Here is a 27,396-nt window from a genome sequence, read left to right as displayed (position 1 = left end):
CCTTATGTCAGGGATGAGAACATTATGTCAGGGATGGGAACATTATGTTGGGGATGAGAACCTTGTGTCAGGGATGGGAACCTTATGTCAGGGATGGGAACATTATGTCAGGGATGGGAACCTTATGTCAGGGATGGGAACATTATGTTGGGGATGAGAACCTTGTGTCAAGGATGGGAACCTTATGTCAGGGATGGGAACATTATGTTGGGGATGAGATCCTTGTGTCAGGGGTGGGAACATTATGTTGGGGATGAGAACCTTGTGTCAGGGATGGGAACCTTATGTAAGGGATGAGAACATTTTGTTGGGGATGAGATCCTTGTGTCAGGGGTGGGAACATTATGTTGGGGATGAGAACCTTGTGTCAGAGATGGGAACATTATGTTGGGGATGAGAACCTTGTGTCAGGGATACGAACCTTATGTCAGGGATGGGAACCTTATGTCAGGGATGGGAATCTTATGTCAGGGATGGGAACCTTATGTCATGGATGGGGACATTATGTTGGGGATGAGAACCTTATGTTGGGGATGAGAACCTTGTGTCAGGGATAGGAACCTTATGTCAGGGATGGGAACATTATGTTGGGGATGAGAACCTTGTGTCAGAAATGGGAACATTATGTCAGGGATGGGAACATTATGTTGGGGATGGGAACCTTATGTCAGGGATGGGAACATTATGTTGGGGATGACAACCTTATGTCATGGATGGGAACATAATGTTGGGGATGAGAACCTTATGTCAGGGATGGGAACATTATGTCAGGGATGGGAACATTATGTTGGGGATGACAACCTTATGTCAGGGATGGGAACCTTATGTCAGGGATGAGAACATTATGTTGGGGATGAGAACCTTGTGTCAGAGATGGGAACATTATGTTGGGGACGAGAACCTTGTGTCAGGGATACGAACCTTATGTCAGGGATGGGAACCTTATGTCAGAGATGGGAATCTTATGTCAGGGATGGGAACCTTATGTCATGGATGGGAACATTATGTTGGGGATGAGAACCTTATGTTGGGGATGAGAACCTTGTGTCAGGGATGGGAACCTTATGTCAGGGATGGGAACATTATGTTGGGGATGAGAACCTTGTGTCAGAGATGGGAACATTATGTCAGGGATGGGAACATTATGTTGGGGATGGGAACCTTATGTCAGGGATGGGAACATAATGTTGGGGATGAGAACCTTGTGTCAGGGATGGGAACATTATGTTGGGGATGAGAACCTTGTGTCAGGGATGGGAACATTATGTTGGGGATGAGAACCTTATGTCAGGGATGGGAATCTTGTGACAAAGCTCAGCTGATTATATACTGGAGAGAACTCAAACAACTCTATTTACATTATCGTGCAAAGAATGAACATGACCTCACCTTTACTAGAGGCTTGGGGTAGTGAGTTTGGTGGGAGCGAGGGTGGGGCTTGTGACGGGGGAGACCGCCCCGGGGCTGGGATGGGTGTGACAGTCTGACCCATGGTAAACCCACCAAATCCCCCTGTTGAGTTTTTCTGTGCTAAAGATTCTGTGGGTTTAGTGAAGGTGTTCCCTCCAAATCCTGCTGATGTTACACCTTGAGCAGCAGCTGGTGTCGATGTTGCAGTCGGTGCAGCTGCAGCAGAGGTAGCTGGGGCTGTTGTAGGTGGAGGCTTGGGGAAACCGAAACCGGTAAAGCTTGTAGATCCCCCAAACATGGACTTGCCCGCTGGCTGACCGAACCCACTGACCCCTCCAGCAGTGTTCGATGAAGTCGTGGACGGCACGGTGCTGAACCCAAAAGACGGCAATGTCGCTGCTTTTTCTGCATCAGGTTTGGTTGCACCAAGGTCAAGTGCTCCTGTGTTTCCCCCGAACACAGACTTGGTGCCAATGGAGGGTGTAGAGAGCACCTGTACTTTGGTGGTGGCAGGAGAGAAGGCTGTCGGTGCCCCAGAGGATGATGGCGTGAAGGGCATCCCTGTTTTCTGACTGCCGGAGGCAGGTGTCACATTGGCTACCTGAGTGACGACTGGTGTGAAGGCCTGGCGACCTGTCAACAAATAACAAAGCATGAACTGACAAGCAGGAAGTAACTGTGTCGCAGGGATAACTATGAAAGTCATTGTGACTGTCCGTGACTTTAGCCACTAGTCTGTAGCCCAAGTCTACTAAAATTTCTCAGCATGCGAGTGAGTGAGTGAACGAGCAAGCGAGCGAGCGAGTTGGATTAAATGCTGCTTAATGACAGTATTCGAGTTATGTCATGGCATGTCAGGTTAATGTGGGAGGAAAGCCCAAAGTAATGCATGACATTTACCACTTTTGTGAAACCCATGAGCATGGTTATAGTTCTGACAAACCTAGAAACATAATGTGAATGGGATGAACAGGGATTCTAACCCACGATGATAGGTTACCGGTGTTCCCAAGGGACACAAGTCTGGACCATGAATTGCACACACTCACACCCACACCCACACCCACACCCACACCCACACCCAACACCCAACACCCACACCCACACCCACATCCACATCCCATATCGTACACCAACACACCACATCCACAACCCCACCCAAAACCCAATGCCCAACCCCACACCCACACCCACTATTTCCAAATACACACACCACATCCACAACCCAACCCAGAACCCAACCCAGAACCCAACACCAAACCCCACACCCAACACACACCTGGCATGTCAGGTGTCGGCTGACTGGGCTTCGTCACAAACTGGAAAGAGCTGCCAGTGGTCGGCAGAGAGGATGGCTTTGGCTGCGAGAACAAGGATGCTCCTGGTGTGTCCAATCCTGTCTTGGGCTGCGAGAACAAGGAGGCTCCTGGAGTGTCTGATGCCGTAGTGGGGGCCTTCTGTACGAACTGGAATGAGCTTCCTGTCTTGGGCAGAGTTGACCCTTGACCCAAGGTCGACACAGGTTGGCTCAACTTCTGTGCTCCCAACATGGCTGATCCTGGTGTAGAAGGCTGGAGGGCGTCTGGAACAGATGCAGCAGACAATATACACGTCTGTCGTTTACCCAGGATTACAAACTAAGTACAAGTTTAGTACTGCCAGCATGCAAATTTGGAATAAATTGTAATATTGTTCAAACTTTTTTAAAGTTATTATTCTCTAAAATGCATAGGTATTTTAACATTCAAACTTTTTCCTCTTCCTTTTATCAGTGACCTATAAGTCACCTCGACCAGGCCATCAAATCAGTGCTCATAACACATGACCTACATAAATCCCTGCTTCATTTAAATTTAAAAACTTGAACAAAACAATTTTTCAAACCTCTGGAAACTATACAGCTCTTTAGAGTATTTACTGTCCCAAATGTGGTTGGTTGGCTTGATACACAAGCACAATCCCTTGTGAACCATACAAGATCCACCAAGCTCTGTCACCAGTTTGAACCAATCAACAGCTACCAAGCAAAAAGCCTGTTGTGACCCAATTAAGACCCAAGCTGAACTGAATGAAACTTTGTATTGGATGGATGGATGGATGGATGGATGGATGGATGGATGGATGAATGAATGAATGGATGAATGGATGAATGGATGGTTCACCTACCTGTAGATGTGCATGCTCCAGGGGCACTAGTGCTGAGGTTCACCTACCCAAAGATGTGTGTGCTCCAGGGGCACTAGTGCTGAGGTTCACCTACCTGTAGATGTGAGTGCTCCAGGGGCACTAGTGCTGAGGTTCACCTACCTGTAGATGTGTGTGCTCCAGGGGCACTAGCACTGAGGTTCACTTCCTGTAGATGTGTGTGCTCCAGAGGCACTAGTGCTGAGGTTCACCTACCTGAAGATGTGCGTGCTCCAGAGGCACTAGTGCTGAGGTTCACCTACCTGAAGATGTGAGTGCTCCAGGGGCACTAGCACTGAGGTTCACTTCCTGTAGATGTGTGTGCTCCAGGGGCACTAGCACTGAGGTTCAATTCCTGTAGATGTGTGTGCTCCAGGGGCACTAGTGCTGAGGTTCACCTACCTGTAGATGTGTGTGCTCCAGAGGCACTAGTGCTGAGGTTCACCTACCTGAAGTTGTGCGTGCTCCAGGGGCACTAGTGCTGAGGTTCACCTACCTGTAGATGTGCGTGCTCCAGGGGGCACTAGCGCTGACGTTTACCTACCTGTAGATGTGCGTGCCCCGGTTGATGTGAGCTGCTCCAGGGGCACAGTGAGGCTGGGGGCACCATTGTTATGGTTTAACAGGTAGTAGGGCACCAGGAGGCCATCAGTTGACAACATCAACAGGATCGGGCTTGGGGGATGAGTCTTGTTATCACCTGGAGTAGAGACAACAATCATATATATTAGGCCCCTCAGTGTGAGTGTCAGCTCATTGGGAAGGGGGCAGGGGTACTTCCTTTTCATCTGAAACGCCAAGTCAATGCAAGGAGGGGGTCACATCTCACCAATGGGCAGGTGGGACAAGGAAGACTTACCCAGTTGTATCAATGTCTGACACCCCAGGGCCAGGGTCATTCCCATGAGGAAGGGGGAGCCTACCAAGTTGTATCAATGTCTTCCACGAAAGGGCGAGGGTCACACCCATGCGCAGCGGTAGAAACTAACAGTTTTAGTCCACTAGTCCTTATAATGATAACATATAGCAAAACTCTTAAAAATGACAAATTTCTACTAGTCCTTATGATACCTTAACTATTGGGCAGTTTGGCAAGGACTACAGGACAAGTGCCAATTTCTACCTCTGATCATGAGGAAGGGGGAACCTACCCAGTTGTATCGATGTCTGACACCCCAGGACCAGGGTCACAACCATAAGAAAGAGGGAGCCTACCAATCTGTATCAATGTCTGACACACCAGGGTGAGGGTCACACCCATGGGGAAGGGGGAGCCTACCCTGTTGTATCTGTGACTGACACCCAAGGACAAGGCAGGGTCAGGGTCACACCCATGGGGAAGGGGGCCAGGGGCACTTACCCAGTGTTATCGGTATCTGACACTCTAGGGTGAGGGTAACACCCATGGGGAAGGGGGCCAGGGGCACTTACCCAGTGTTATCGGTGTCTGACACTCTAGGGTGATGGTCACACCCATGTGGAAGGGGGCCAGGGGCACTTACCCAGTGTTATCGGTGTCTGACACCCCAGGGTGAGGGTCACACCCATGGGGAAGGGGGCCAGGGGCACTTACCCAGTGTTATCGGTGTCTGACACCCCAGGGTGAGGGTCACTACCATGGGGAAGTGGGCCAGGGGCACTTACCCAGTGTTATCGGTGTCTGACACTCTAGGGTGAGGGTCACACCCATGGGGAAGGGGGCCAGGGGCACTTACCCAGTGTTATCGGTGTCTGAAACACCAGGGTGAGGGTCACACCCATGGGGAAGGGGGCCAGGGGCACTTACCCAGTGTTATCGGTGTCTGACACTCTAGGGTGAGGGTCACACCCATGGGGAAGGGGGCCAGGGGCACTAACCCAGTGTTATCGGTGTCTGACACACCAGGGTGAGGGTCACACCCATGGGGGGGGGGGGGGGCAGGGGCAGGGGCACTTACCCAGTGTAATCGGTGTCTGACACCCCAGGGTGAGGGTCACACCCATGGGGAAAGAGTCCAGGTGGTTTGCAGTCAGAGGCAGCTCAGCTCGTCCAGAATCCTCCAGTGTCCAATGTTCCCACACCGATGTCGGTCCCTGATGGTGCATAACAACACATATCAGTGGTCCATGTTAATGTATGATACATATCAGTGGTCCATGTTGATGTATAACAACACATATCAGTGGTCCATGTTGATGTATAATACATATCAGTGGTCCATGTTAATGTATCATACATATCAGTGGTCCATGTTGATGTATAACAATACATATCAGTGGTCCATGTTGATGTATAACAACACATATCAGTGGTCCATGTTGATGTATAACAATACATATCCGTGGTCCATGTTAATGTATAATACATATCAGTGGTCCATGTTGATGTATAACAACACATATCAGTGGTCCATGTTAATGTATGATACATATCAGTGGTCCATGTTGATGTATAACAACACATATCAGTGGTCCATGTTGATGTATAACAACACATATCAGTGGTCCATGTTGATGTATAACAACACATATCAGTGGTCCATGTTGATGTATAATACATATCAGTGGTCCATGTTAATGTATGATACATATCAGTGGTCCATGTTGATGTATAACAATACATATCAGTGGTCCGTAGTGATGTATAACAATACATATCAGTGGTCCATGTTGATGTATAATACATATCGGTGGTCCATGTTGATGTATAACAATACATATCAGTGGTCCGTGTTGATGTATAACAATACATATCCGTGGTCCATATTAATGTATAATACATATCAGTGGTCCATGTTGATGTATAACAACACATATCAGTGGTCCATGTTGATGTATAATACATATCAGTGGTCCATGTTGATGTATAACAACACATATCAGTGGTCCATGTTAATGTATAATACATATCAGTGGTCCATGTTGATGTATAACAACACATATCAGTGGTCCATGTTGATGTATAATACATATCCGTGGTCCATGTTAATGTTGTAGAATTTTCCTATTCGGAATATTCTATAAGTAATACGTTACCACTGTTATACCGAGGCTGTTGTCTCCCACAACTGCTGCTATAGCGAAATCTACCACAGAGATCTCAATTACCTCATGCAGCACGTGCGTAGCCACCTAGCTGCCATGTGACACCCTTCACTCTTGTCTCCTGCGAGAGCAAGTGCTCGGGGGACGGACGGGCGGGCAGCAGCCCAATGGTAACGTATTACTTATAGAATATTCCGAATAGGAAAATTCTACAAATTACATTAAGTAATACGTTACCACTGTTATACCGAGGCTGACTACCACAGTAGGCGGTGGGGAGCACCTACAACCCGAATCCTGACTGCTAGCGTTCCTTCCGACCAGCGGAAGTAAACACCAAGGCGGAAGCACTCGATGCGCATGCACCTAGCTAGGCGTTACCCTATAGGAATACCAAAGCACTGTCAAGCGCATACCGTAAGGCTCAATCGTCATTGCCAAAACGATTGGTGACTCCAAACGGCCCCACTGGATAGGTATTTCATCGCCGCAGCGGATGAGAACACTGTATCCGCGTGAGCTTAATCTTAGATCAGGTTAAACAGTCGAAAAGAGGGAAATTAATTTCATTCAGACCGTATATCCCAGAGCAAGCCTACTTAAAGTATGCATTAGGCGCGTGACCTAATTCCAGTATTTGTAAGCATGCATCACAAGGTTGGGATACACGACAGACAATTAAAGACATAATTGTCAAAATACAAATAAGGACAAAGCACACAAAAAGCCGCCCTCACCTGTGGTGTGAGTGCGCTGGTTTGCGGGACCCCAACTCCTGTACCCACGGCAGTGGGAACATTGGAGTCGACCCAGATTGACCACCGTGCAAGGTCAGACGCCTGAGGAGTTCGGAATTGCGCTGGGCACACCCCTTAGGTGCCCGCTTGCGCCGCGATCCGCGGGCCAAGACGGTGCACACTCTCCACGACGGCATCAGCGACCTGTTTGAGGTAATGATTGGCAAAAAAACCGAGTCAGAACGCCAGTAACAACCTCGTAATATTCTGCGAACAGAGATATTCGAGTGTAGGGCAATTGTTGCCGCTAGCGCCCTGATCTCGTGCGGGTTTGACCCCGCTACCGGTAACCCCCGAAACCGGTACGCCAGATTGATGACAGAACGAAGCCACAACGCAACCGAGTTGCGAGTTATGTCAACCGTGCGATTAGGGTTACACGATATGAACAGACGGTCACGCCCTTGTCTACGTTCATTCGAAACCTTAAGATAATACTTAAGGGCCCTAACCGGACACAGCGCTCTGTCCACAGTATCAGAAGGATGTAAGATTTCTTTGAGTGATCTTACAGTGAATTCTCTCTCCGTTTGCCCGACTCTCTGATTCTTGGCGACGAAGCCCATGAGCAGGCCCAGGCGGACCGCTCCTTCGTCACCCCTATCGAATCGTACCTTGGCGACATCGAGTGCATGAATTTCGGATACACGTGCCGCCGTGGCAAAGGAGAGGAGAAATGCTGTTTTCCAAGTCACATGCCGGAACGAAGCACAATGCAAGGGTTCATACGGAGCTTCCGTAAGTGATTGCAACACTAGGGAAAGATCCCAGGCCGGTGCCCGAAGGCGGCCCTTCTTAAGATCGTGCTGTTTGAAACCCTTGATAATACCCCGTATCACCGGCTCTTTGGAGAGACTGGTACCCATAGCAACGCCCCGTACCGTAGCAACGGACGAGACATAGTTGGCAATGGAAACCCCCGGAGAGTTTCCGGGTCTCTCGCAAGTGAGACATGAAACGAGCAATATCCTGCACAGATACCTTATCTGGCGAATGAATGTGATGTTTACAACACCACTTCGTGAAAAGAACCCAACGTGCATTATACACCTTCTGGGTAGAATCACGATGCATACTAACGTATGCCCGAGACGCCCGGCGAGAAAAAACTTTACTCCTCAGACGCTCGGTGACAACATCCACGCGTGCAGATTGAACTGCCCTGCGTTTGGATGAAGCTGACGGGTGTGAGGGTGGATCAAGAGATCCGGTCTCACAGGCAGTGGAAGTGGCGACTGCGTGACCTGGGTCAGCAAGTCGGGGTACCACGATCAGTTCGGCCACATGGGCGCAATCAGTAACATTCGACAGCGAACTCCTCGGAGCCGGCTAAGAATGTGTGGTATCAACGCTGTCGGCGGGTAAGCATAAGCGTCCAAGCCCGTCCAGTCTAACGCGAGAGCATCGTGATCGATGGCCCTCGGGTCCGGGACTGGTGATACAAACAACGGGAGTTGATTGTTGAACCGCGTTGCGAACAGGTCGACCATCGGACGACCCAAACGTTCGCACAGCCACTGAAACACTACTGGGTTCAGCATCCACTCTGTGGGGCTCGGATCCTGAGGCCTCGATAGAGCATCGGCCAGTACGTTCCGCACACCTGGGATGTGACGGGCGCGTATCTGGCACGGGACACTGTCCACCAGAGCGTAAAACTCGAACGTGAGATCGAGTAGCGAGTGACTGTGGGTTCCCCCCAGTTTGTTCACATAGGACACTACCGTCGTGTTGTCGGTCGCCAGCATGAGCCGGTCGTCGACGAGACGATGCTGCCAGTGATTGACTGCGTTGATCACTGCCTTGAACTCGAGACAAGTGATGTGAAGACCTAGTTCGTCTACGCACCACAGCCCCGAGCTCACCTCCCCCTTTAGATGGGCGCCCCAGCCCACTAGAGAGGCGTCTGTATACAGGGTCAACGTGGCCCGGTAGGGCCGCATAGAGACTCCTGATAAGACAATGTAAGGGACCGTCCACCACTCCAGATGCGGTCGGAGCCGATCCGGGAGGGCGACGGTCGCACTGTTCACCTCCGTTGCTAACAACTGGATTAAAAACCGTTGCAGCGGGCGGAGTTGGAGACGACCCCGTTCGGTGCAGTCCTGGGCTGATACAAGTAGCCCTAACAGCTGTTCCCAAAAGTGAACAGTCTGTTGCACCGCTAAGACTTTGGCAATCATCGCCTGAATTTTGTGCCACCGGTTTGGGGGGACAAAGAGGCGATGGGACACCGTGTTGAACCGACCTCCGATGAACAGCAAGTTCTGAGAAGGGGTTAACTCGCTCTTGGGGAGATTGATAATCCACCCAAATTGCTCCAAGAGCCGACGTGCGAAAACGAGATGGCGTGACAGGGTGTCCGTCATTCGATTTGCTACTAGCGAGTCGTCCAGGTACGCGAAGTACCGGACACCCCTCCTGTGGAGGAACCCCACTATGGGGGTGGTTAACCGGGTGAACAGCCAGGGAGCGGACGTGTGAATCATTCTGAGTTCGGCACTGTCCTACATGGGAACGAGAAATATCCTGGAGTAAAACCCCGGTGTTATTTCTGGTAGAGCTAACTCCCGTACTGCCCCTTCTCCACCAACCTGCCGATGGCATCGGCGAGGATGGGAAGATCGGTTTCCGAATCGAAACCTGCCAACGGGGCAACGGTGAGCGGCGGATTCGCTTTGAGATCAAGCCGATAGCCGTACCGAATCGCGTTGACCACCCACGGGTCGTCGAACACTTGTTCCCAATTCTCCCAGTAAGTCTGGAGTCTGGCTCCCACTGGGGAAGGAGAGGGGGCCCTGACAGGTTGCGGCAGGCGCAACTGTCCAGGGCCAAGTGACTCGGGTTCGCCTAAGGGCCAACCGAAGTTGGCGCTGTCGGCATACGAACCCATCCAATGAGAGTCACCTGGAGGGGCCCTTGCCGTCCGTCGACGACTTGGGCTTCCCCCAGTTCCCCGTCTTCCCGCGAAAGGGCAGCTGATTGCCCATACCGGAGCCCTCAGGGCGGGGCTACTTCCCAGAGGAAGAAGAACCCGACCCCTTAGACCTACCGGCCGCAGTAGCCTGGGGCGCGCTCCGGTTAGGAGCGGCACCCAGGCGCCTTTGCAGGGACCCAACAACAGCAAGTGTGTGCCGAGAGTCCTCGGCAACGTACTCCAGGGAAGCATTTAAACTGAGCAGGCAGTTGTAAATGCGCTGGTCACGGTCCGTGGGAGAACCTTCGACCAGACGGGCCGCTGCAGCCAAGTAAGTGTCTCCGTGAGACATGGAGTGCCGAGCGAGGGCGTCCAGCTGGTGCAAGGTAGCTTGCGTTACCGTAGCAGCCGGTGGGGCACGGACACCCAACCGCTCAACATGGGCCTCCGCGGTAGGACCAGCCTCGGGAAAGGCAAGGTCATGTACCGGGAATAAACCCTTTCTCCACGACGTCGGAGGCAACGGGAGACCCCGACCGGAGGCCGCCGCGAAGGCGTTCTCCAAGGAAGGCTTGAAACCGCGCAGCAAGGTTGATGCGGGGAAAGCCGTGTCGGAAGACTCATCGTATACCTCGGAGGAACCCACAGTCGTGGATTCCCCGCGGTACCGGCCGGGGCATGTCCTCAAAGAGGTCATAAACCATGGCCACGCGGTCCTAAACCGATAGCGGATCCCGGGACGACAAAAACTTTCTGCACACCCCACAACTCCGAGGAGCAGGGGTAGAGGGGGTGGATACTGGGGACATATCCATGTCAGACATTGATTGTTTGCTATAAACAAAGAACAAAACATGGTTACAACGCACGCACCACAATGATTCACAAACGAACATTTTCACAAGAAAATAAACGAGCAATGTGAACATATAACATACACATATAACTTTTATTAAAGAAATAAGTGATGTTAACCCCCAAAACATACAAGAACAGGGGAAACGTAAAACACAACGTGCATACGCGAACCCCGCAAGTATATAGAAAAAAGGGCGGGAAAAATTTTCCGTTTGGCGGGAAAATTATAACCAAGCGTAGCTACCGCAACGCCCCATAAAAGCACAGTTTATTAGAGAATAAACTGTAATAAATATCACCAAATCTTCAAGGAACGCTTCAGCAGGAGAAAACATGTCTTGCTAAGCAGACGAAGGAGACAAGAGTGAAGGGTGTCACATGGCAGCTAGGTGGCTACGCACGTGCTGCATGAAGTAATTGAGATCTCTGTGGTAGATTTCGCTATAGCAGCAGTTGTGGGAGACAACAGCCTCTGTATAACAGTGGTAACGTATTACTTAATGTAATTATAATACATATCAGTGGTCCATGTTGATGTATAACAATACATATCAGTGGTCCGTAGTGATGTATAACAATACATATCAGTGGTCCATGTTGATGTATAATACATATCAGTGGTCCATGTTTATGTATAACAATACATATCATTGGTTCGTGTTGATGTATAACAATACATATCCGTGGTCCATCTTAATGTATAATACATATCAGTGGTCCATGTTGATTTATAACAATACATATCAGTGGTCCGTGTTGATGTATAACAATACATATCAGTGGTCCATGATGATGTATAATACATATCAGTGGTCCATGTTGATGTATAACAATACATATCAGTGGTCCGTAGTGATGTATAACAATACATATCAGTGGTCCATGTTGATGTATAATACATATCAGTGGTCCATGTTTATGTATAACAATACATATCATTGGTTCGTGTTGATGTATAACAATACATATCCGTGGTCCATCTTAATGTATAATACATATCAGTGGTCCATGTTGATGTATAACAATACATATCAGTGGTCCATGTTGATGTATAACAATACATATCAGTGGTCCGTGTTAATGTATAACCATGATAACAATACATATCAGTGGTCCATGTTAATGTATAATACATATCAGTGGTCCATGTTGATGTATAACAATACATATCAGTGGTCCGTGTTGATGTATAACAATACATATCAGTGGTCCATGTTGATGTACAACACATCATGATATCAGTGGTCCATGTTGATGCATAACAATACATATCAGTGGTCCGTGTTGATGTATAACAATACATATCAGTGGTCCATGTTGATGTATAATACATATCAGTGGTCCATGTTGATGTATAATACATATCAGTGGTCCATGTTGATGTATAACAATGCATATCAGTGGTCCGGGTGTGGTATAACAACGTTTATCATTAATGGTCCCTGGTGCTACTCACCCCATCAGGATGCTTGGCAACCACTGCAGCTTCTGTTGCATTGCTGGACGACAACACCACCATGTCCCTGTAGACACAAGCATACACTTACTGAACACCACCATGTCCCTGTAGACACAAGAATACACTTACTGAACACCATGTCCCTGTAGACACAAGCATACACTTACTGAATACTACCATGTCCCTGTAGACACAAGCATACACTTACTGAACACCACCATGTCCCTGTAGACACAAGCATACACTTACTGAACACCACCATGTCCCTGTAGACACAAGCATACACTTACTGAACACCACCATGTCCCTGTAGACACAAGCATACACTTACTGAACACCACCATGTCCCTGTAGACAAAATCATACACTTACTGAACACCACCATGTCCCTGTAGACACAAACATACACTTACTGAACACCATGTCCCTGTAGACACAAGCATACACTTACTGAACACCACCATGTCCCTGTAGACACAAGCATACACTTACTGAACACCACCATGTCCCTGTAGACACAAGCATACACTTACTGAACACCACCATGTCCCTGTAGACACAAGCATACACTAACTGAACACCACCATGTCCCTGTAGACACAAGCATACACTTACAGAGCACCATGTCCCTGTAGACACAAGCATACACTTACAGAGAACCATGTCCCTGTAGACACAAGCATACACCTACAGAGCACCATGTCCCTGTAGACACAAGCATACACTTACAGAGCATTATGTCCCTGTAGACACAAGCATACACTTACAGAGCACCATGTCCCTGTAGACACAAACATTCACTTACAGAGCACCATGTCCCTGTAGAAACAAGCATACACTTACAGAGAACCATGTCCCTGTAGACACAAGCATACACTTACAGAGCACCATGTCCCTGTAGACACAAACATTCACTTACAGAGCACCATGTCCCTGTAGACACAAGCATACACTTACAGAGCACCATGTCCCTGTAGACACAAACATTCACTTACAGAGCACCATGTCCCTGTAGACACAAGCATACACTTACAGAGCACCATGTCCCTGTAGACACAAACATTCACTTACAGAGCACCATGTCCCTGTAGACACAAGCATACACTTACAGAGCACCATGTCCCTGTAGACACAAACATTCACTTACAGAGCACCATGTCCCTGTAGACACAAGCATTCACTTACAGAGCACCATGTCCCTGTAGACACAAGCATACACTTACTGAACACCACTATGTCCCTGTAGACACAAGCATACAAATGTATCATTATAAAGTTTGAATGTTGTTGTGATACCAGTCTCACCATTTTGCCAGGAACATGAAGAAGTACTTGTGTCTCCTGTCTTCCCCGGAGCCGTAGCACACATCCTCAAAGTTCACATATGATGTCGGCCCATCTTTCTGTAAACATGTAACGTAACCATGGTGACTGCAAGAATACATCAAAATACAGATATACTGGGGAGACAGTGAGGTGGTAGATGTAGGAGATACATATGAGACAGGGAGGTGGTAGATACAGGAGATACAGATGAGACAGTGAGGTGGTAGATACAGGAGATACTTACAGATTAGACAGTGAGGTGGTAGATATAGGAGATACAGATGAGACAGTGAGGTGGTAGATACAGGAGAGACAGATGAGACAGTGAGGTGGTAGATATAGGAGATACAGATGAGACAGTGAGGTCGTAGATACAGGAGACACAGATGAGACAGTGAGGTGGTAGATATAGGAGATACAGATGAGACAGCGAGGTGGTAGACATAGGAGATACAGATGAGACAGTGAGGTGGTAGATACAGGAGATACAGATGAGACAGTGAGCATGGTGAGGTGGTAGATATAGGAGATACAGATGAGACAGCGAGGTGGTAGATACAGGAGATACAGATGAGACAGTGAGGTGGTAGATACAGGAGATACAGATGAGACAGGGAGGTGGTAGATACAGGAGATACAGATGAGACAGTGAGGTGGTAGATACAGGAGATACTTACAGATGAGACAGTGAGGTGGTAGATACAGGAGATACAGATGAGACAGTGAGGTGGTAAATACAGGAGATACAGATGAGACGGGGAGGTGGTAGATACAGGAGATACAGATGAGACAGTGAGGTGGTAGATATAGGAGATACAGATTAGACAGTGAGGTGGTAGATGTAGGAGATACAGATGAGACGGAGAGGTGGTAGACATAGGAGATACAGATGAGACAGTGAGGTGGTAGATATAGGAGATACAGATGAGACAGCGAGGTGGTAGATACAGGAGATACAGATTTGACAGTGAGGTGGTAGATACAGGAGATACAGATGAGACAGGGAGGTGGTAGATACAGGAGGTACAGATGAGACAGTGAGGTGGTAGATACAGGAGATACAGATGAGACAGTGAGGTGGTAGATATAGGAGATACTTACAGATGAGACAGTGAGGTGGTAGATACAGGAGATACAGATGAGACAGTGAGGTGGTAAATACAGGAGATACAGATGAGACAGGGAGGTGGTAGATACAGGAGATACAGATGAGACAGTGAGGTGGTAGATATAGGAGATACAGATTAGACAGTGAGGTGGTAGATGTAGGAGATACAGATGAGACAGTGAGGTGGTAGATATAGGAGATACAGATGATACATTGAGGTGGTAGATATAGGAGATACAGATGAGACAGGGAGGTGGTAGATACAGGAGATACATATGAGACAGAGAGGTGGTAGATACAGGAGATACAGATGAGACAGTGAGGTGGTAGATATAGGAGATACAGATGAGACAGTGAGGTGGTAGACATAGGAGATACAGATGAGAGAGTGAGGTGGTAGATATAGGAGATACAGATGAGACAGTGAGGTGGTAGACATAGGAGATACAGATGCGACGGAGAGGTGGTAGATACAGGAGATACAGATGAGACAGTGAGGTGGTAGATACAGGAGATACAGATGAGACGGAGAGGTGGTAGATACATGAGACACAGATGAGACAGGGAGGTGGTAGATATAGGAGATACAGATGAGACAGCGAGGTGGTAGACATAGGAGATACAGATGAGACAGTGAGGTGGTAGATAAAGGAGATACAGATGAGACAGCGAGGTGGTAGACATAGGAGATACAGATGAGACAGTGAGGTGGTAGACATAGGAGATACAGATAAGACGGAGAGGTGGTAGATACAGGAGATACAGATGAGACAGTGAGGTGGTAGACATAGGACATACAGATGAGACGGAGAGGTGGTAGATACAGGAGATACAGATGAGACGGAGAGGTGGTAGATACAGGAGATACAGATGAGACAGAGAGGTGGTAGATACAGGAGATACAGATGAGACGGAGAGGTGGTAGATACAGGAGATACAGATGAGACAGTGAGGTGGTAGACATAGGAGATACAGATGAGACGGAGAGGTGGTAGATACAGGAGATACAGATGAGACGGAGAGGTGGTAGATACAGGAGAGACAGATGAGACGGAGAGGTGGTAGACATAGGAGATACAGATGAGACAGTGAGGTGGTAGACATAGGAGATACAGATGAGACAGTGAGGTGGTAGACATAGGAGATACAGATGAGACAGTGAGGTGGTAGATATAGGAGATACAGATGAGACAGTGAGGTGGTAGACATAGGAGATACAGATGAGACAGTGAGGTGGTAGACATAGGAGATACAGATGAGACAGTGAGGTGGTAGATATAGGAGATACAGATGAGACAGTGAGGTGGTAGACATAGGAGATACAGATGAGACGGAGAGGTGGTAGATACAGGAGATACAGATGAGACGGAGAGGTGGTAGATACAGGAGATACAGATGAGACAGAGAGGTGGTAGATACAGGAGATACAGATGAGACGGAGAGGTGGTAGATACAGGAGATACAGATGAGACGGAGAAGTGGTAGATACAGGAGATACAGATGAGACAGAGAGGTGGTAGACATAGGAGATACAGATGAGACAGTGAGGTGGTAGATACAGGAGATACAGATGAGACAGTGAGGTGGTAGATACAGGAGATACAGATGAGACAGTGAGGTGGTAGATACAGGAGATACAGATGAGACAGTGAGGTGGTAGATACAGGAGATACAGATGAGACGGAGAGGTGGTAGATACAGGAGATACAGATGAGACAGAGAGGTGGTAGATACAGGAGATACAGATGAGACGGAGAGGTGGTAGATACAGGAGATACAGCTGAGACGGAGAGGTGGTAGATACAGGAGATACAGATGAGACAGTGAGGTGGTAGACATAGGAGATACAGATGAGACGGAGAGGTGGTAGACATAGGAGATACAGATGAGACATTGAGGTGGTAGACATAGGAGATACAGATGAGACAGTGAGTTGGTAGACATAGGAGATACAGATGAGACAGTGAGGTGGTAGACATAGGAGATACAGATGAGACAGTGAGGTGGTAGATATAGGAGATACAGATGAGACAGTGAGGTGGTAGACATAGGAGATACTTACAGATGAGACAGTGAGCAGGACTTGTGGCTGGTCTGAGCTCTCCGCTGTGCTGGGAAGATACGCTGCCAGGAACACATAGGTTGACAGCCATGTCACGTCCACAACTGAAACACACAGAGGAGATACAGACTCACCATCACTGTTCAGTGTCATCTTAAGAGTTTTTTAAGGCCAAACATATTTGGAACTATGCCATTACCGATTACATGTGCCAGGCTGTTCAATTTCGGCAGTATTTCCCACACATGAATCTGACAAATCAACTTTTACTGCAAAAAATGGATTGGCCTTTATCCATGTTATCCACACATTCCCCATCGCGGAGACATTAAGATCAATCTTGTTTGTGTGTGAAGACGTCCATGAAACTCCCGATGTTACCTTGGTGAGTGGTGGCCAGGATGCTGGGCATTGGCCAACTGCGTTTCTCCTTCATCTCCTGGTCAAACTGAATCATCGTACCATCCTTCCTTCCAATCACGAGTTGTCTCCCTTTAGGACTCCAATTCACTGACAAGATAAGATCAACTGATATAAGGAAGAATATTGCAGCATTAGTAATCACATTCCTTTCTTGTACAAACTTCAGGCAACAGACTTGTAAGACTGCTGAAAACATGTCTGTAAGACTGCTAGAAAAAATATGTCCGTAACACTGCTGAAACCATGTTTGCAACACTGTTGAAAAAACTTTAGTAAGACTTTTGAGTGAGTGAGTGAGTGAGTATGGTTTTACACCGCTTTTAGCAATATTCCAGCAATATCACGGCAGGGAACACTAGAAATGGGCTTCACACATTGTACCCATGTTAGGAATCGAACCCAGGTCTTCAGTGTGACGAGCGAACGCTTTAACCACCAGGCTACCCGACCGCCCCGTAAGACTTTTGAAAACATGTTTGTAAGACTGTTGAAAATATGTTTGTTGAACTGCTGAAAATGTTTGCACCACTGATGAACACATTCTGGCAACAATATTTCAAATAAGCTTGTAAATATGTTTAAAATATGCTTGTATACTGTTGAAACATCATTATAATGCTGTTCAAAATATAATTCTACATCTGCTGAAATCTTGACTGTCAAGAATACATGTACAAAGTTTGGATGAAATATCTTTCACAGTTTTCAAGTTATGCTCCGGAAACAAAATACAGACAGATGGACAGACGGACAGACACACAGACCTGATGATGACTATATCCACCCGCATTATATGCCAGGGGGATAAAAGGTCTAATAGTAGCAAACATCTTTTTAAGCTGAGTACTTACAACAAGAGGCATTGCTTGACACAGGCAGAGATCCGACGGTTTGGACCGTGTTGGTGACTCTGATCAGCTCCACACTGCCATCTGACACACACACCGCCAGCAGTGTGGGGTCCAGGGGGTTCCACATGATGTCCAGCAGACTCGACCCCGGGGATGCGTTAAGGCGACATCGGGCAAACGCCACAGAGCTGTCCGTCTGATAGTTAAAAAAAAACATAACCACTGTATGCTCAATTTTGTCTACTCATACAAACACACCTTGATACTAGCCAGTAGTCTGAAAATACTATAGTATAACCACCATATATTCAGTTTGGTCTACTCATACAAACAGACCTTGATACTAGCCAGTAGTCTGAAAATACTATAATATAACCACCATATATTCAATTTTGTCTACTCATACAAACACACCTTGATGCTAGCCAGTAGTCTGAAAATACTGTAGTATAACCACCATATATTCAATTTTGTCTACTCATACAAACACACCTTGATGCTAGCCAGTAGTCTGAAAATATTATAGTATAACCACCATATATTCAATTTTGTCTACTCATACAAACACACCTTGATGCTAGCCAGTAGTCTGAAAATACTATAGTATAACCACCACATATTCAATGTTGTCTACTCATACAAACACACCTTGATGCTAGCCAGTAGTCTGAAAATACTATAGTATAACCACCATATATTCAGTTATGTCTACTCATACAAACACACCTTGGTGCTAGCCAGGGTGAAGTTGAGCACATGGGTATCCCCACAGGGTCAAGGTGAGCACATGGGTATCACCATAAGATCAAGTTGAGCACATGGATATCACCACAGGGTCAAGTTGAGCACAAGGGTATCCCCACAGGGTCAAGTTGAGCACATGGGTATCCCCACAGGGTCAAGTTGAGCACAAGGGTATCCCCACAGGGTCATGTTGAGGTCATGGATATCACCACAGGGTCAAGTTGAGCACATGGGTATCCCCACAGGGTCAAGTTAGGGACATGGGTATCCCCACAGGGTCAAGTTGAGCACATGGATATCACCACAGGGTCAAGTTGAACACATGGGTATCACCACAGGTACAAGTTCAGCATATGGGTATCCCCACAGGATCCATTTGAGCACATGGGTATCACCACAGGGTCAAGATGAGCGCATGGGAATCACCATAGAATCAAGTTGAGCACATGGGTATCCCCACAGGATCAAGTTGAGCATATGGGTATCCCAAAAGGGTCAAGTTGAGTCCATGGGTATCCCAAAAGGGTCAAGCTGAGCACATGGTTATCCCAAAAGGGTCAAGTTGAGTCCATTGGTATCCCAAATGGGTCCAGCTGAGCACATGGACTTACCTTGACCGCGAACTGGCGCACATCGTACATACACAGCATCAGGTTGCCACATTCCTTCATCACGACCACCAGTGTCAGTTCATCACAGCTGAGGGCCAGGTGGCTGATGGGGTTGGTCATCGTCACTGACGACCAGAACGGGAAGTCGCTGATGACGGCAGTGCTTCGGTCCCTTGCATTGACGCCATCAACATGACAAATGTCAGCTGTCTTCAACACTTTAAAGCCTGCAAAAAAAGCAATGGGAAGTTATACCAGCAACCATGAAGGAAGGAAGGGTGTGTCACCAGCAGCCATGAAGGGGAGGGGTAAGGGTGTGTCCTGTTACACCAGCAGCCATGAAGGGGAGGGGTAAGGGAGTGTCCAGTTACACCAGCAGCCATGAAGGGGAGGGATAAGGGAGCATCCAGTTACATCAGCAGCCATGAAGGGGAGGTATAAGGGAGCTTCCAGTTACACCAGCAGCCATGAAGGGGAGGGATAAGGGAGGGTACAGTTACACCAGCAGCCATGAAGGGGAGGGATAAGGGAGTGTACAGTTACACCAGCAGCCATGAAAGGGAGGGATAAGGGAGTGTCCAGTTACACCAGCAGCCATGAAGGGGAGGTATAAGGAAGCGTCCAGTTACACCAGCAGCCATGAAGGGGAGGGATAAGGGAGAGTCCAGTTACACCAGCAGCCATGAAGGGGAGGGATAAGGGAGTGTCCAGTTAAACCAGCAGCCATGAAGGGGAGGGATAAGGGAGTGTACAGTTACACCAGCAGCCATGAAGGGGAGGGATAAGGGAGTGTACAGTTACACCAGCAGCCATGAAGGGGAGGGATAAGGGAGCGTCCAGTTACATCAGAGAGCCATGAAGGGGAGGTATAAGGGAGTGTACAGTTACACCAGCAGCCATGAAGGGGAGGGATAAGGGAGGGTCCAATGTATACCAGCAGCCATGAAGGGGAGGGATAAGGGAGTGTCCAGTTACACCAGCAGCCGTGAAGGGGAGGGATAAGGGAGGGTCCAATGTATACCAGCAGCCATGAAGGGGAGGGATAAGGGAGTGTACAGTTACACCAGCAGCCATGAAGGGGAGGGATAAGAGAGTGTCCAGTTATACCAGCAGCCATGAAGGGGAGGGATAAGAGAGTGTCCAGTTATACCAGCAGCCATGAAGGGGAGGGATAAGAGAGTGTCCAGTTATACCAGCAGCCATGAAGGGGAGGGATAAGAGAGTGTCCAGTTATACCAGCAGCCATGAAGGGGAGGGATAAGGGAGTGTCCAGTTACACCAGCAGCCATGAAGGGGAGGGGTAAGGGAGTGTCCAGTTACACCAGCAGCCATGAAGGGGAGGGATAAGGGAGTGTCCAGTTACACCAGCAGCCATGAAGGGGAGGGGTAAGGGAGTGTCCTGTTACACCAGCAGCCATGAAGGCGAGGGATAAGAGAGTGTCCAGTTACACCAGCAGCCATGAAGGGGAGGTATAAGTGAGGGTCCAGTATACAGGATAAATGAAGTAGCATATACATGATGCCTACCATCCTTGAGGCCAACAAAGATCAGACCGAACTTGTTGCTTGTGGCAATCCATTGTGACCGATCTGTGCGGACTTCATCGAGCGGTGCTGACACACGCACTTTACACAGTTGCTGGAACCTGAAGTCCTGACAACAGAAGAAATATTCAAATGACATTATTGATTAGCAGATCCAAAAGGCTCCAAATCAGTTCATTTTCTGGGACACTGAGTGATTGACAACAATACCTTATTACATACAATGTTTATCATGTGAAACCACAAATAAACATGACAAACACATTGAAAATGATGAACATATAAAGAAAAGCTGAATCACAGTAGATGAGTATGATTCACAAAATAAACCTGGATGTCCAGAACAAGGACATATCGACCCTTAAAAAGGGGGGAGACAAATTTTCTAAGTTACAGCTACCTATCTACCCTGGGTGAAAGGCATTTTGTCAATCATGAATGTTTTTATTCTTCAAGATGGCACATTTCAATTCCAAAAGGCACGCCCAAACATATAAAACACTCAAAAAATACATTCTATCCCTGGTAACCTGAAGTTCTCCAAACGCTTTTTAAATCGGCCTGCACAGCCAGAAGAAATAATGTGCAGTTGACGAATAAACAAGGCCAAGCATTATATATGCAGATATAAACCACTGTCTAGAACACTAGCACACACAAAATATATATTTTATGTGAACAGGACACAATATTTAATATGCATAAGACACAATATTTTGTGTCCATTAAATCCTGTTACCCATTGTGAAACACTTTGCTGTGAATGTAATCAGGGTTTGAAATTCCTTGTATTTTAGTGCTGTTGGCATGGTCAAATTCATAACAGCACAGTAAAGATAAGCTACAATGGCCTGTTTCTCAAAGCAATCACAGTACTACAACGGTCGTAAGTCTATGTTAAAGTATTGATAAATAAACATGACCAAGTATAAGACATGCAGACATGATTCAATGTCCAGAACACCAGCACACAACAGTATATCTGATGGTACGTACCCTCTGGTGTCACACGTGCAAAAGCACATTATGATAGCTACCCTTTGCATATTGGAATGACTTTCTGACTGCCACACCAATTGCTGAATACCCAATTTGTGATGACTGTTCAGATAAGGCATCTTTATATTCCACCTTAGTGACCTATGTACACAATGAAGGCTGTCTAACACAAGTAAAACAACAGAGGAATCCAAAGACAAGAAGCCTGGAGTAGACACTAACAGACAAAGGGGCAGTCGGGTAGCCTAGTGGTTAAAGCGTTCGTTCGTCACGCCGAAGACCCGGGTTCGATTCCCGAAATGGGTACAATGTGTGAAGCCCATTTCTGGTGTCCCCCGCCGTGATATTGCTAAAAGCGGCGTTAAATCAAACTCACTCACTCACTCTCTAACAGACAAAAAATGATGTGTTTAAACAAAAACATCCAAACTATTTAGTGAGACAACCCTTGCCTTATTCGAGATGAGACACGTTTCATTTTACATGGTTATATAATAAACCAATAGGCCTAGTTCTAGCGTTGTTTTGATCGACAAAACTTTGGTTGCAAAACTGAAAGTTCGACATATTGGTTGCAAAACTGAAAACTACCTGGGGATAAATCTCATGACAGATAAGACTACTGAATAGAAATGACGAATATCGCAGGTTTTATGGTGTGTCGGTCACTCATCAAATCCTACGCTAAAAATAATATCTATTTATTCAATCATGTAGTTTCTGTGAGTGCGTATACAGGATCAACTGGAGTCATTTTGCAAACTTGGATTTCAAACGGGTGTGCCAAGGAAGATTCATTTTTTCGGTTACGGACTTGTATTCAAATCCTGACGTATCAAGCCAACGTGTAGCGTTACCTTCACGTCCCTTTCGGGTGGACCATCGTTACTCTGAGACATCGTCTTAAACAAAATACATGGACTTCGTCTGGTTACTGCGCCAAACTGGGAATTTCCCTAGGGAGGTATCATTATATCAAACTAAATAGTTACATTCATAAACATAATTCAGAGAATTTCTTTGTGTATTTAATTTCAATTCATCTTTACATATGTATTTAAAATTAATTTAAAATTAAGTCTGAACAATATTATATGTTTTAAATAAACATGAAGTGGCAAATACTTTACATTCTGATGTTGTATTTTTCATTAAATGCTTCCTCCCCTGTAATGTGAAGAATATCATAGTTATCTCCCTTCCATTGCGCCTCTTTCAAGTGGGCTTCACCAGAATTCTTAGTGTATCATCATTTAGCTAACAAATATATAAATAACTGAGTGAAATATGTAGTTAAATACAAAATAAATCGTGTGCATTGACATCATGTATGAAAATTAATGAGGCTGACAACCCCCTTTTGGTACACGGGGATACCAGGGGCATGTTTGAGGGGGGTGCAGGTCAAAACGGCCTCGTGTCAGAACGGTCTCAAAAGCTAAAGTAAAAACGGCCACAGAAAAAGTCAAAACGGCTACAACCCATGGTCAAAACAGCCACAATAAAAAATGTCATAACAACAAAAATATTATTTGATTATGGATATTATTTTCTTGAAAATGTAGATCTCGCAAATTTCCATAATGTCATCAACAGGCAGGATGAAGATCTGAGGACATACCATTAGGGGTCACGTCACTGACGTCAGAACGACCGTTCATCCGACCAATCAGAGCGTCACTTACCAGACCATGAAAGTGACAGTCTGAATGTGATTTCTAATCATGCAGCCTCGAAAACTTTAACACGGGGTATTCCGAACGATAGGTACGGGTTTAACGACTGAATCCATACAATCTAGACCATCTATTAGCCATTCCAGAATGTTCTTCTGCCCAGGTTTCAAATTTTTTATAGAGAATTTGTGAGAAAAAAAATGTTTCGGAGAGTAGTCGCCAATTTGAAATTAGTGCCGTAAAGCACGAGAAAGCTGCCTTCTGATTGGCTAATGTCGATTTCTTGTCAGTCCTTTCATTGGTCGGTCAAAGTTCGCGCAAGGTCGGTCTGGCGTGACCCGTAATGTGATGTCCTCAGATCTTTGTTTAGCGGTAGCGAAAAGTAAGATCTGATTTTAATGAGATTGGATGAAGACATGTTCAGATCTGACATGTCAATGCTTTTGAGATTTGTGTGAAGTAGAATTTGGGATTCAGGGGTGCGCAATGAGACTCAAGGGTGAAAGTACATAAGGTATTCGATCGGGATTCAGTGGAGGAGGGGGTTGGCACCCTCATTAATAGTTGTCATGGTTTAAGGCAAAAAGACGACAATATAAGACTGGGAAAAGACCACTACGCACTCGTGAAAGCGAGAACATGCACCCTTTCCGACGTTTTCCGAATGTTTAGTCGTTTCATAGCGGACGCAGATGGTGTGCGTAGTCAATGTACATATCCTACAGCTTATTGTTGTGGTGTGCAGATTTGGACAAATAACACACATGTACATTACTATGTTTATCGATATACACTTCTAGCTTAGACTGTGTCATATTTTGATAAAATTACAGAACTGTGAGCCTTTTTTCATGCCCCCAGCCCCTCTTTAGCGGTGTCAAATGTTTTGTCATGAACTCTATAGCGCTTTCATGTAATTGGTGTACCAGCTATAGCCAGCTGATAGGTCTTAGAGGTCATTTGATCAGCTGTTTAAAATGGAGAAACGCAAAGTTGTCCCAGAATAAAATGGATGCCTTGAAGAATTGACATTAACATTCAAAAGAAACTCCCACATGTCCCTTCTTCTGTCATGCACAGACGTCTGCATCATAAACTTTCGTCAAAAACAGACGTATCCACGCATATAGCGTTAGGAAACATCCATTTGATTTTTATAATGGGTGGGTATTTTTTAAACGAAAAGTTTGTTTAGAAGTATGCCCAAAATGAGTAGTTTGTTGGCAGTGGTGAAGAAAATGTATAGTTTGTTTTGTGGAAAATACACAAACGTCAAAACTTGTTTGTTTATGGTGAAAATGATAGTTCGTTTGATGGGGTGTTCGGTAAATAAATAGTTTGTTGGATAAAGCTGGAAATAATATTGATTGTTCTCAAATAAATCCCTACAATTCAAATTAATGCTCCCTTAATTTTACAACTTATAGACTTAGTCAAACACAACAAATGAAGCCCAGAGTCTCTCCATTTTCAGAAACTGCAGTAATCTAGACTTGCAAACTATTATACACTTGCATGGGCTCTTTTGGATATATTTGTTTCGGGGTCTGAGATAGACTTATGTACGTCAAACACAGACGTCTTCAACACCCCGCCGATTTACGCCCAGTACTGGCGCATTCTCAGTAATTTCACACAGACCTACGTCAAGCACACATTTCTCCTTACATAACCACCCGTCAAATAGACACTGTTATTGCAGAGTCACGTCAAATATATACGTCGTTATAACTGAAATACTGTTCAATGATCCTTTAAACCAAACTCCGGTAAATAAAGACGAATTCTCACAGACTTACATCAAGTCACGGACCTATTTAACATATAGATAGGTGATCAAATGAAGAGTTCCTTTCTGTCAAATACGCACACGCGTCTCCTTACAAATACAGACGGTTAAAGCCAGCTGGCACTGACACGGAATGCACATGTAGAAAGTAGCAACTTTCCCGCTTTAATATGGTCTGAGATTTGAACGTTCGTCTTTTGAAAAATCTTGTTACATACGTGGAGGTATACAGTTTATACCACACAGATGCCGGAGCAGTGGCGGTTTTATGATAATTAGATACATTAATGATGGATGATTGTGTGCACTACCTGAAGGTTAAAGACGACACTGTGACTCTTACATGGCAGATGTTTCAGTGGCCTCTCCAGTCCAGAATAAAACGTCGTCTGTATGTGTATGTGGGCCTACGTATGTGACTGCCAAATTGCTGATACGACGACTAACAATAGTCGCATACTCGTACACTCACGTCCGCCAGGACTTAAACAATATTCAGTTATCGTACACTCACGTCCGACAGGGTTTAAACAATATTCAGTTACTCGTACACTCACGTCCGCCAGGACTTAAACAATATTCAGTTATCGTACACTCACGTCCGCCAGGACTTGAACAATATTTAGTTACTCGTACACTCACGTCCGCCAGGACTTAAACAATATTCAGTTATCGTACACTCACGTCCGCCAGGACTTGAACAATATTCAGTTACTCGTACACTCACGTCCGCCAGGACTTAAACAATATTCAGTTATCGTACACTCACGTCGGCCAGGACTTAAACAATATTCAGTTACTCGTACACTCACGTCCGCCAGGACTTGAACAATATTCAGTTACTCGTACACTCACGTCCGCCAGGACTTAAACAATATTCAGTTATCGTACACTCACGTCCACCAGGACTTAAACAATATATAGTTACTCGTACACTCACGTCCGTCAGGACTTAAACAATATTCAGTTATCGTACACTCACGTCCGACAGGGTTTAAACAATATTTAGTTACTCGTACACTCACGTCGGCCAGGACTTAAACAATATTCAGTTATCGTACACTCACGTCCGACAGGGTTTAAACAATATTTAGTTACTCGTACACTCACGTCGGCCAGGACTTAAACAATATTCAGTTACTCGTACACTCACGTCCGCCAGGACTTAAACAATATTCAGTTATCGTACACTCACGTCCACCAGGACTTAAACAATATATAGTTACTCGTACACTCACGTCCGCCAGGACTTAAACAATATTCAGTTATCTTACACTCACGTCCGACAGGACTTGAACAATATGTAATTACTTGTACGTTCATCACTGTTTCGGCAGAGAAGCGAGACTGGCGTTGATGTTTCATATGCTAGCTATATTCACGGCGGGGACACCAGATATAGGCTTCACATATTGTACCCATGCATGTGGGGAATTGAACCCCAGTCAGGGCTGCAGCACCGCCCACAAGACGACAGAAACAGGTTTGTTTGTATATTTTTCCAGGTGACAAAAATTCATTTTTCCAATACAAAAAGAAAATGAATCAATTAAACAGAACACCCTTGAATATTTTAAATGTTTATGTCTGTATATTGAATAATCAATTACAAA

At 46.2% G+C, this 27,396-nt stretch overlaps 1 protein-coding gene across 5 annotated transcripts in view; it reads right to left on the bottom strand.

The window, feature by feature from the left end:
- LOC124114175 (nuclear pore complex protein Nup214-like) overlaps positions 1-23,288 on the bottom strand; it is a 41,808-nt gene extending 18,520 nt beyond the window's left edge. For 2 of the 5 annotated variants that reach the window (XM_048388904.1, XM_048388905.1), the window contains exons 1-12: positions 23,176-23,276; positions 21,302-21,428; positions 19,775-20,001; positions 18,420-18,615; positions 17,527-17,655; positions 17,146-17,249; positions 13,955-14,052; positions 12,647-12,713; positions 5,532-5,667; positions 4,139-4,294; positions 2,690-2,992; positions 1,588-2,043 (exon numbers count right to left, since the gene is read on the bottom strand). In XM_048388904.1, the coding sequence (XP_048244861.1) occupies positions 1,588-2,043; positions 2,690-2,992; positions 4,139-4,294; positions 5,532-5,667; positions 12,647-12,713; positions 13,955-14,052; positions 17,146-17,249; positions 17,527-17,655; positions 18,420-18,615; positions 19,775-20,001; positions 21,302-21,428; positions 23,176-23,217 (2,041 nt within the window). In that variant the 5' untranslated portion in view covers positions 23,218-23,276. Of the gene's footprint in view, positions 1-1,389; positions 2,044-2,689; positions 2,993-4,138; positions 4,295-5,531; positions 5,668-12,646; positions 12,714-13,954; positions 14,053-17,145; positions 17,250-17,526; positions 17,656-18,419; positions 18,616-19,774; positions 20,002-21,301; positions 21,429-23,175 lie in introns of all 5 variants that reach the window. The other 3 variants (XM_048388901.1, XM_048388902.1, XM_048388903.1) reach the window with 3 other exon arrangements.
- Between the last annotated feature and the right edge of the window lie 4,108 nt (positions 23,289-27,396).

The sequence above is a fragment of the Haliotis rufescens genome, unplaced genomic scaffold (genome assembly GCF_023055435.1).
Source record: "Haliotis rufescens isolate VD_foot unplaced genomic scaffold, xgHalRufe1.0.p SCAF_8, whole genome shotgun sequence".
Lineage (NCBI taxonomy): Eukaryota > Metazoa > Mollusca > Gastropoda > Lepetellida > Haliotidae > Haliotis > Haliotis rufescens.
This window is presented reverse-complemented; position numbering and strand designations above follow the sequence as displayed.